Below are 12,422 nucleotides of genomic sequence, written 5' to 3'. Positions count from 1 at the left end.
TGTAAAGGTTTCTGTCTTACTATGTACAGTGCCTTGAGATAATGTATGTTGTAGTTTGGTGCTGTGCAAATAAAAATGGAATTGAATTGAGGCGAACAGGGCTGCAGGATGAGGAGGACTTTTTAGCTCCTACATTATGTTTCAGTTTAGGATATATTGAAGCCAAATCCTTTCATTTTGCTTTAAAATTGTGCAAAGTGTTGGAATGTACTTAATTTGGCAGTCATGGGAGACGCAGGATACATTTTAATGTCAGGTGTGAACAATCACACTTACAGCCGTCTATTTAAGATCAGATCACTCAGGACAGATGTTATTACCAGGTATCAGAGTCCTGCATGGCTCAGTACTTTTGACTTGATAAGAGTGACTTATTTTATAACGCACATCGAAAATTTGACCTGAATATAATTGTTATAACGCTAAAGAAAAAAATACAAAATGAATCGATTACTAATATTGTTGCTCTACTGTAGTTAAACAAAATAATATTATATAATAATAATAAAGGACAGGAGGTGATGTGCACTGTACTGAGACCTCAGAACCCCTTCCTCTCAATACAAAGCCCATTGTTTCCATCAGCATTTCATGTGACTTGACTGTTCCTAATCCCCCTTGAGGAAATGAAGGAATTTAGAGAGTGTAAGGCTCTATGTTCCGAAAGTGTAGACCTTTATTTGACTTTGTGCGTTGTCATTTTCACGTGTTTTCCCAAAGGTTTTCATGTGACAGGCATGCTAAAGCAACTGCATTTCAACCTTCAATTATGTCTCGGATTATTTTGATGCTACATCAACTTAGAACAGGGTGAAAGTCACCTGTGTCAAAGCCTGAACAGAAGAGCATCACCTGTATTGGCACTGTGTAACCTCTGGTTTTGGGTCTGTGCCACAAAAAGAACTACAACATTCTGCTTTATGTCATATGTCACACATCATCGTGTCAGTTGACTAGCCTCTACATTCATGCTGTCACTCAGTGAAGAAAGAAACGAGAGTCAGTTCTCCATCATAAAATTGACCCCTCCTCCTGTTTCTCTTCTCCACCAGGATGTGGAGCAGTACATGCTGCGCACCGGCACAGTCAACAGTATGGAGAGCTCCCACTCTCTGCCATCCATGTCAATCAGTGCCAGCTCCCAGAGCAGCTCTGTCAACAGCCTGGCGGACGGCTCTGATGACAGCGGGGAGATGGCCATGATGCAGGAGGGAGAGCACACCGTCACCTCCAATAGCTCCGTCCTGCACAAGCCCCTGGTCAGTGTTCTTGCAGTAATTCAACATCGCTCTGAGTTACAGAAAGACTTTCAAGTGACACAATGAAGGATTTTAGCTTTCAAATAATGTCTCAAACATTGTTCTGCTGGGATTTTCACGATGTCTGAGTATATCATTGCACAAATTGACTATATGCATCACTGTAAACCTTCAAACCTACAACTGAAACAAAAGCCAACTCCTTTACTTCCAGTCATTTGTTGTTAAGGGGAAACTTGGACATTTTTAAGGGAACATTTAAAGGAAAATGTTTACAATGTCTTTGAGTAGTTGTTTCAGTCGTTAGCCCACAGGGTTTCAACATGGTCTGAAATGAAAACGGGGTTTAAATGCAAGTGCTGCGAGGAGACAACAGCAGAGCACTGCTGCATCCCTCTGTGCTCAGCCTCCGCTAAACTCTATAATTGCTCCTTAAATAGCGTTGGTAAATACTGCATCTCTGCCTGACCGCTGACTGGAAATATCTGGGCTGGCTTATTTTAATCACCAGGAAGTGACCGTACATATAATTGTGTTCAGATATTCGTCAGACCAGCTCTGCATATGCAAACCTGCACCACCTACAGAAAAATAAAAGCAATAGCAGGACCAGGGAAGACATGATTCACATGTACAGCAGACATGTCAGTGTTGCCTCCTGATACTGAAGGAATCCTCACTTCTCCTTAGCCCCAGATTTAAATAAATGACCAGTTTCTCTCTCTCTGTGCACACCTTCTCTCCTCTACTGTGGTCTCCACTGTGTAGAGCCATGACAACATCTACGATGATCCCTATCAGCCAGAGGTCGACTTGCAACGAGAGGTTTCTGCCAGTGGTGGTGGTGGCAATGGTGGCGGCGGTGGAGGAGGTGGAGGTGGAGGTGGTGGAGGAGGAGGAGGAGGAGGTGGGGGGGGAGGAGGAGGAGGAGGAGGAGGAGGAGGGAGGCGCCGTCGAGGCAGAGACCACTTTGCCACCATCAGAACAGCCTCACTCGTCACTCGCCAGATCCAAGAACACGAACAGGGCTCAGCGCTGAGAGAGCAGATGTCTGGGTGAGATTTACATTGTATTTATATACAACTTAAACATAGCAAACAAACATCCACCTTGAAACACTGAATAGGTAAGTACACCTCCACAGTTTGAACTGAAACGACACAGAGTTGTGAATGTGTTCCTCTCACACATACATGGCTGACGTTCTATTAACCTTAGATGATGGCGTTCCACACATGGAATCTGGTCCACACACACCGTCATGGACATGAGCGGATCTCGACAGATGAATCGATGCAGAAATCATGAATTTGCCTTCATTTCTTCCCTCCTGCTGACCTCGATGCCCTGCTCCGCCTCACAGGTACAAGCGAATGCGGCGGCAACACCAGAAGCAGCTGATGGGTCTGGAGAACAAGCTGAAGGCAGAGATGGACGAGCACCAGCTGAGACTGGACAAAGAGCTGGAGAACCAGAGGAACAGCTTCTCAATGGAGGGGGATAAACTCTCCAAGAAGCACCAGGCTATTCTGGAGAAGGAGGTGAGCTAGAGGTGTTTGAAAGAGGGATGGAAATACGCACAAGAGGGGGACAGGTGAACGAGATGTTTGAAAAATAGAAGGTGAAGTTGCAAAAGAATGCTGGGCAGGGAGAAACTGACATGTTACACAAGTGTCTGCGTCTGTGTCATGTAACATACAATAAATATTCTCATGTTCTGCTTCTTTCACTTCATCTTTCCTTCTTAAAATGTCCATGTTGTTTTCCAGACTAAGGCCGTCATGACTGAGGAGAAGAAGTTCCAGCAGCACATCCTGGCTCAGCAGAAGAAGGAGCTGACCGGTCTGCTGGAGTCGCAGAAACGTCAGTATCGACAACGAAAGGAGCAGCTCAAAGAGGCAAGTCTTTGAGCTGTAGAAATACACATAAACTGCCATTGATCCGCTTTCAGTGCATCTTGTATCCAGGGATCCCGCAGTCATGGAATTCCTGGAAAAGTTTTAAAAGTAGAAAAACTATCTTCCAGGCCTGGAAATGGTTTGAAATGAAGTGAATCTAACCCATAGATAATAAAATATACTGCTGTTAAAAAGCCTAGTTTAAATAATACTGTTCTTTTTAATGTAGGAACTAAACGAGAACCAGTCGACGCCAAAGCGAGAGAAACAGGAGTGGTTGGTGCATCAGAAGGAGTGTCTGCAGCAGCTGCAGGCGGAAGAGGAGGCCAATCTGCTGCGGCGCCAGAGGCAGTACTACGAGCTTCAGTGTCGTCAGTACAAGAGGAAGATGTTGCTGGCACGCCACAACCTGGAGCAAGATTTGCTGCGAGAGGTAGTTTTTTTGTTTGTTTGTTTGACATTTCAATAACAGGTTAACAGCAAAGTAGTTATGACAAGACACGACACCACTGTCAATGTCCATAACTGATATCAGTCATTTTAGAGCTATTTCAAACACATCACTCTCCGTCTGTGTGTTCTCCCATAGAGAAGAAATAAACAGCCCACAACAGCGTATGGGCTCATCTCTGCTCATCACCTTTTTCAAATCTCATACATGACATTACTATTTACATTTAATATATTCAACTTTTCCCTCCTTTGCAAACAAAAGAAAACAGATATTCACACAGATCAATATTTCCGTTGGTGTCGGACTCCCGAACCGCAGTAAGGAGACCGCTAGCTCCATTAGCTCGGATTAGCTCGTTACGGCAACAACACATCAAACCACGGGACTCCGTCACTTTATTCACACGCTGCAGGCTGATACACAGCCTCTCTTATTATTGTGCGACTCCCACAATAAGACGAATAACTCGGAACAAGCAGGGTGACAGAGATATCGCTAATGTAAACACGCGGCACACATTACTTCCTGCTTCACCTGCACACCTCACTTGTTACACTAACATCTCATACCTCCTACAGCACACACACACACACACACACCAGGCTAACATGTGGCGTGTTCCACCGGCTCTGCTCACCTCGCCCCGGGTCACAGGAAGAGACGTCGGTGCCGAACAGTAGATCATTTAACCTGATGACATTGACAACATCATAATTTCCAGATTTTACGAAACACCGATTTTTTTAAGTGTTCTGATATTTTATGGACCAAACGATTCATCGAGAAAATAATCGACAGATTAATCGATTATGAAAATAATCGTTAGTTGCAGCTCTATACAGGATTTGTAGTTAAATGAGAAATAGTTCATCAGCGGTTTGGTATAAATGACACAAGTTAAACACATTTATCCAGGGTTGTGCCGACATACATGCAGTGTTGGATAAGTTTGCTCTCCTCTTTCATCTCGTTCCTCGTGTAGGACCTGAACAAGAAGCAGACGCTGAAGGACTTGGAGTGCGCCATGCTGCTGCGTCACCACGAGTCCACCCAGGAGCTGGAGTTCCGCCAGCTGGGTCTGGTGCAACGCACGCGCGCTGAGCTGATCCGCACGCAGCACCAGACGGAGCTCACCAACCAGATGGAGTACAACAAGAGGCGCGAGCAAGAGCTGCGGCAGAAACACGCCGTGGAGGTCCGCCAGCAGCCCAAGAGCCTCAAAGTGAGTGAGAGCACTCAGAGCCAGGGTTCTCCTGAGGGGGAGGGGGAGGGGGAGGGGCAGTGCAGCAGCTGGGACAGTGAGGTGGTGGGCGTGGTCAGTGAAGACATGGAGGTGGAGATAGAGAAGCAGAGAGATGATGAGGTATATGCTGTTGAGGATGAGTTTGACGGAGCTGCGGTTGAATACAGAGAAGTTTTTAATAGAGAGGATGAGGAGGAGGAAGAGGAGCAGGGAGACGGTGTCCCTGAAAGTAAAGATGAGGAGGATGATGAGAGCAAACCTGAGGTAAATGATGAAGGTGAGAAGGCGGAGTGGAAATTAAGTGATGAAGTTACAGAGGTGAGGGAAGTGGAGGGAGTGCAGTGGGAAGGTGACGCTGATGAGGAGGAAGAAGAGGGCAGGGGCGTGGCTGACGGCTGTCCGTCAGAGCTTATTGCGTTCCGCTCCCCAGAAAAGAGGCGTGTCCGCGAGATGGACAAGCTCTCAGAATTGTATTTTACAGACGGCCCTGAGGAGCTGGAGACTGCCCCCGTCTCCGCCCCTCCTCCCCCGCCCCCCGCCCAGACATCCCTCCCTTCACTCTTCTCTCACGCCATCTGCCTCCTCCTCTCCCTCTCTGCTGCCGCTCAGCCCTCTAACCTCACTCTGCTGCTGCTCTCCATCTTCCTCCTCTCTCTGCGCCGCTCCCCTCCCCTGCCCTCGCTGGCCTCCCTCGTCCTCTCCGCAGAGCTGGCCTTCTTGGCGCTCTTCTTCTCGTACCTCCTCCTGCGCTCCTGCTGCTCCCTGTCCCTCTCCACATACCTGTCGCTCAGCCTTTGGGCGAGCGGCTTCTTCAGTTTAGGCCTCTCCTTCAGTCTGGGCATTTATTACATTCCCATGATCTTGATCTCCGCCTCTTTCCTCAGCTCCCCCTCCCTCTTCCTCTCCCTCTACCTGGTGGTGGTGCTGATAGTCAGGCCGGCCCGGGACTACCTCCATCACGCACCCAGAAAAATAAACCGCCTCTGCATGCGGGTCCTTTTCCGTCTGCCCCGACCTCTGTTTGCCATGTGTCAGTCAGTCTTAGGTGGTTTTGCCGAGCGTAACCTCTATGAGATGTTTCCTAAAGCAGGACGCAACTGGGGTGTGCGCCAGTCCAGAATCCCGGTCCCTCTGAAGAGTTTGCCTTTAGAGCTTCAAGCTTGCTGCACTAACACCTCTGCCTGGGCCAAAGGCCTGCTCTGGATCAGGCGCTTCATTAGACGCCCCCTCGGGGTCCTGGCAGACCTGGCTAACTCTGTCGTGTTAAAAGTAGCCTCACAGGCCCTCAAGCAGCTGCCCTGCAGTGTTCGCGTCAAATTCCAATCTCTGGGTCTCCTGAAGAGGCACCTGCCCAGCCGCCTGCCCCGACTGCTGCCCAGGGAGGTGAGGGAGAGACGGCAGAGGGAGAGGCGGAGTAGAGAGAGGGAGAGACAGAGGAGGGAGGAGAGGGTGAGGATGTTTCGTGAGGAAGGCAGGTGGGAGGGTGGGCTGAGGAGAACGGCTTCAGGAAGGTTTGTCAGGGGGAAAATGCGTCCGTGGAGATAAATGGGGACAAAGTGAAGGAAAAAAGAGTTGGAGTGTGTGTGTGTGTGTGTGTGTGTGTGTGTGTGTGTGTGTGTGTGTGTGTGTGTGTGTGTGTGTGTGTGTGTGTGTGTGTGTGTGTGTGTGTGTGTGTGTGTGTGTGTGTGTGTGTGTGTGTGTGTGTGTGTGTGTGTGTGTGTGTGTGTGTGTGTGTGTGTGTGTGTGTGTGTGTGTGAGAGAGAGAGATATGCTACATGTTTGATTGTTGGACCATTGTTGTGTGTGTCTTTTTTATTTGGGCCCACATTTCTTTCTTATTTCATCATTTCCAGACTGGTTTTTGGGCACATTTGTGAAAGATGATATGTATTTCACCATGCCCACACACACACACACACACACACACACACACACGGCTGGAAGCTCAACCTAAACAAGCATACACGCACACACACACGTGGTAACTGCAGTATACCTAACCCGAGTGAAGTTAAACTTTTCATTATTGTGCTTTTTGTAAAAGTTCCATAGTCTTTACTTTTTTTTAATTTTGCAATTAATTTGTAAGACAAATGTTTTAATGGTTATTTTTGACGACCGTTTTTGTGCAATGGTTGCTCTTTGTCTTTATAGCGGTGTGTATGTGTGAGGAACAATCACAGTGTGGCGTATTAGCTTCACGGTCGCACACAGTAAAGCTCACTTGACTCACGTGCAATAAGAAGGTGAGCAGAAACACGTGGGACCACTTTTACACGTGTGATATTTGAAAAATGCTTCACATGCTCACAAGACAAAGTGAGGGAAAGGTTGCAAGAAACAAACCAAATGGTTTTCCTCCAAATTCACAGCGAGGACAATCCATACCGTTCACATTCTAGTTAGATAGAAATATTGTTATTGTGCTTTGTGCATAATTATATTATGATTTACTGTGTAAACATTTAGATCTTCTTTTTTTTTCAATCAATCATCGGAGTATGTAGTTAAAACAAATGTTGTGAAGTGACATATCCTGGACACAGATTTAAAAAGTGTCGTATAATAAAGTTATTTAATGTTATATGAAGCCATAGACAATCCTTTGAGACATGCAATCGTTAAAAAAAAGTCCAAAGATTGATGAAACTACTGAATGTGAACGAAGGTGCAGATGTATTTGTGATTTAGCACCGTCTCAAAGATTCTTCCAACATGATACCAAATATGGAGAACACGTCTCTGCAAGACAGATCAAAAGTACTAGCTATATTTCCAATGCATGTTTTAAGTTAAAATACTTTAAAAGAAGGGTAGTCTGTGGTCGTATGAGGCACTGACACGTTGCTCGAGGCTTTTCAGTGAAGTCCAGAGACACACACATCTGCCCCTGCTGAAGCCTATGAAAACTAAACCACAATAGTTCACTTAAATAGTCTTTTCTGAAGCTTATAAAAGTCTCACTCTCCCACACCAGAGCACAGGAGAGTCTAACAACAAGATCTTATGATGTTGGACAATAGTGGGTTTTATTAGTGAGTAACCCTGGGCAATATATGGGTATTATATCTATATCATGACATCAGATTCTGGATATTTTCATCCGTGACAACGTTTCCTGTTGCATTAATAATCATCATATTTATTATATTGAATACATTTGTGAAATATTATAAATAAAAGAAGTCACTTAATAACACTTCTTTCATTTTAAGCCTATTTATTTGACCATATTATATAATATATAATAATATATAATAATATAATAAATATGGTCAAATATATAATATTATATATATAGTCAATTTCACACATGAATAATCCTTCATTATACATTAAAAAGCCCGGGAAACAAAGCAGGTATTATCTAAAATAAAAGGTAGTTAAGTGTAGTTTAAGAACATATAATACAGATCATAAATAGTAGGTTATATTCAGCTGTGTGCAGCTTTATCTCACATCATCTCACATATCAGGATAAAGACCCGTCACCCAGCCTTACACAAAAGTTGATTTATATTGTCAAATATATATATGGAATCATATAAACAAGCATATCATGATAAGATGCCAGCACTATGAATGAGTCCCATTGTCCTGTCAGTGCCTCATACAAACACAGCAGCGTCTCCACCCGGGGAACACAACACAAATGTACGCCACTTGTTTTTGAGCGACTTACATTTTTGGAAGCCTAGATTTGACAAAAGTCATTATTTGAATGTAAGTTTTTCTTTTTTTCAAACCATTGATTTACATTTGTGTTCCAGTATTGGTTTATTCCCTGTTCCTGTGTATGTTTACATGTCTGTGTTTGAGTTTTCACACAGTTCAGTCGCATTTCTATATTTAATTTGTGCAGTATTTACATGACGAGTACTGCATGTTTGTTTGGCAGCCATTTTGTTGTCCTCTTAAATCATTTGAGCTGTACGTGTGCTCGCAAAAAGCAGACATTTTTACTTTTGTCATACTGCCAGAATCTTTCTTTACATAAAAAAAATAAATAGTTTTGTGTGTAAAATCATTGTCTTGTTTGTTTTTATGATTTTTGTTTCCATTCTTTATTTCTTTACTTTTCCCCCGATCAGTCAACAAACCTGATTGTATAGAAATGCTCCTTCCACCATTTTGTTCCTCATCATTCATTCATTCATTCATCATTTATCTCTGTTGTGAACTTCCTTGTGTTACACTTCCACAAACATAAACACATTTATTAGTTTAAATACACTAATAATTACTCTATAAAAGTCTGTTAAAGTAGGAAAAAGACATTTTGGTGACACTTTACATTCATTAAGTTGTAATAAGCATTTACTATTGTTACTTTTCCATTTATCCATGTTCACATTAATTAAGGTATACATTCATACATTATTCAAGGCTTATAAAGCTACTGGTGATCTGTTTGTGTGAACACTGAATAAGTATTTATTTAGCATGTTTACCGTTTATTAATGTTCCTTGTTGTCAAATGGGTAACCTGTTCCACAGGTTTTTAGTATCTATGTGTTTAAAGGAGCATTAATAAGTAATAATGGTTAATTATGGTTCAGTAATGCTTATTATATCTGTACTTCAATACATTTATGAAGTCATCGTTTTACACTTAACAATAAGGGTCACATGGAGCATTAATGCAGGTGAAATATGCTTAAAGAATGGTTAATTATAGTTAAAACTGAAGCTTTATAGAGCCCTGAATAATGTATGGATTGATAACTTGTGATTAACGTGTGCAAATGGTTAGTTAACACATCAGTCAACTGTTAGTAAAATAATAATATTGTAACTGTAGGGACAATGCACTTTAACAGTTGTGAAAATATGTCATAAAACTGTAATGCAAGAATGAAAAGGACATAAAAAAACAGGGAGACACAGCGAGAAGACAAAGGATAATGACACAGATTCTGTTGAAACAATCACAATTGAGGTTCAGCAGACTCCATGATGATCTGATGTACTATATGTATGTATATATATATGTATGTATATATATATACATATGTATGTATATATATATATATATACATATGTATGTATATACATATGTATATATATATATATATATATATATATATATACATATGTATGTATATACATATGTATACATATATATACATATATCATAATCCAACATTTCATATGCCTATACTCAAACATTTAATCTACATCTACTAAATGACCTGAACAACAACACCCTTCTAAACATTCATTATCTATTCAAAACATTTATAACCCAGCATGTATATTTATATTTAAAGTGTAACGTGCTGGTGCTTTACTCGTCCTCATCGTCCCACGTTCTAGCCTTTCTGTCCGGGAACACAGAGTGAGAAGAACACTGCAGCTTTACATTCTACACCATTATTTTGGATTTTCTGCTAAAATGTCGTTAATCAAAAAAACTAATAAAATAAAAGCAACATTAAAATAAGAGCCGAACTTTACCATCTTACATAATCATGAAAAAATTCATCCTGATCTGTGAAGATGACGTCACTGACATACACACATCTGAACCATGTTACATTTAAATGAAACTTGGTTTTGCCCATTAGAACAGAGGGATTTATGAAATCATCATCAGTGGGAACATCAAAAAATACACACTCATTCATCAAACACTGTAGACAGGAAGTGGCCAACAGAACAGACAGGAAGTAGCTAACAGAACAGACAGGAAGTGGCTAATATAACAGACAGGACGTGGCTAACAGAACAGACAGGAAGTGGCTAACAGAACAAACAATAAGTGGCCAACAAAACAGACAGGAAGTGACTAACAGAACAAACAGTAAGTGGCCAACAGAACAGACAGGAAGTGGCCAACAGAACAGACAGGAAGTGGCTAACAGAACAGACAGGAAGTAGCTAATAGAACAGACAGGACATGGCTAACAGAACAGACAGGAAGTGGCTAACAGAACAGACAGGAAGTGGGCAACAGAACAGACAGGAAGTGGCTAACAGAACAGACAGGAAGTGGCCAACAGAATAGACAGGAAGTGGCCAACAGAACAAACAGGAAGTGGCCAACAGAACAGACAGGAAGTGGCTAACAAATCAGACAGGAAGTGGCTAACAGAACAGACAGGAAGTGTCTGTTAGTCTTTGTTCTCCCCTCTGACGGTCTGTGTTCAGCACGTCGTCCTCCATGTTCAGCTGCTTCCATCTCTCTTTCTCTCTCTCCTCCAGTCCAAAGAGCTTCAGATCAAGCGTCAGTTCCAGGACACGTGTAAGATCCAGACCCGTCAGTACAAGGCCCTGCGCAACCACCTGCTGGAGAACACGCCCAAGTCGGACCACAAGGCCGTGCTGAAGCGGCTGAAGGATGAGCAGACGCGTAAGCTGGCCATCCTGGCCGAGCAGTATGACCACTCCATCAATGACATGCTGTCCACTCAGGCTGTGAGTAAGGCAAGGACACGCCGTTCACTTCACACTCGCACCACACCACCGCTGCGGGGCCCCGGCCTGGTGGCCCCTGTGTACCCGCCCACCAGCCTCCTCCTGCCTGTGTGCCCGCCCACCAGCCTCCTCCTGGTCCCTCAGTGTCAACTCCACCAGAGCACATGTTTTCATAGCAGTGTTTGTGTTCTCCACCAACAACAACATTGAGAGAAAACTAGATTTCAATCCCGCTCACTGATAGTTCATCTGATTTCCATTCTTTTTATAGCATTAAATTACCCACAATTCATATGTACACCATACTTGTGATAGTGATGGTTCAGGTGTTACGTCGTTAACCACTGACTCCACAGAGTAAATCACAGCGCACACACACACACACACACACGTGTGATGTTACGAAACAAAACGCCTGCTTCCCGTCTGGGACATGACGCGCTGTGTGACTGTAATTGCCTCCAAATCCAAATCCCTGTTGCCCCTGTGCTGCTGCTGCACTGAAGTCTCTGTGGGACAGTTTCCAACACGCTGATTAAACTCAGTCCTCACGACACAACATGTGTGTGTATGCATTTGAAATGAAGAAATAATACATCAGGTCATGTTAGGCCAACAATTCATCAACATAACAACACACAATGAGACAAAGATAAATCACTTCACATCTTTAATGTGACCTATGACCTGTAAAAACTAACTGAAATATAGAAACTAAAATGATGCACACACCCTTAAACTAATACTTTGGATTTTATTACGGCACTCAGTCTATCAGCATGGCAATAATTACCCACAGTTCTTTGCAAAAACGCTCCAATCTGTGGGATTGTCAGAGTGTCTCGTGTGCACAGCCGTCTTCACATCGTCCCAAAACATAGGTCTTGTTCTGGTGAAACGTCTGCTTTCACTGTTGTGTCGTCTTTGTAGCAGAAGCCTAAACATCTGCTCATCCCGAGATCCACCACGACTAAAGCCCCGAGTCCAGCTGCTGCCACCAGCACGCTGCTCTGTTCTTCAGACCGTAACACGTCACATATCGCAGTTCAGGTTATTTATGATACGTCTATGGTACCTTCAGGTTACAGAGCTGTTGCAGCTGAACATCCCTCACCCTCACCTCACTTCTTCTCCATGCCTAACCCTAAACA

General features: G+C 43.4%; 1 protein-coding gene across 1 annotated transcript in view; it reads left to right on the top strand.

Annotated features, from left to right (window-relative positions):
- taok2b (TAO kinase 2b) overlaps positions 1-12,422 on the top strand; it is a 37,035-nt gene that overhangs the window by 17,611 nt on the left and 7,002 nt on the right. The window contains exons 12-19 of the mRNA XM_058620589.1: positions 1,053-1,259; positions 2,028-2,097; positions 2,185-2,314; positions 2,623-2,800; positions 3,029-3,157; positions 3,387-3,590; positions 4,594-4,833; positions 11,059-11,271. Of these exons, the coding sequence (XP_058476572.1) occupies positions 1,053-1,259; positions 2,028-2,097; positions 2,185-2,314; positions 2,623-2,800; positions 3,029-3,157; positions 3,387-3,590; positions 4,594-4,833; positions 11,059-11,271 (1,371 nt within the window). The remainder of the gene's footprint in view (positions 1-1,052; positions 1,260-2,027; positions 2,098-2,184; positions 2,315-2,622; positions 2,801-3,028; positions 3,158-3,386; positions 3,591-4,593; positions 4,834-11,058; positions 11,272-12,422) is intronic.

This window comes from Solea solea, chromosome 21 (assembly GCF_958295425.1).
Source record: "Solea solea chromosome 21, fSolSol10.1, whole genome shotgun sequence".
Lineage (NCBI taxonomy): Eukaryota > Metazoa > Chordata > Actinopteri > Pleuronectiformes > Soleidae > Solea > Solea solea.
Note: the sequence above shows the minus strand (reverse complement) of the source record. Positions and strands in the feature narration are given on the sequence as shown.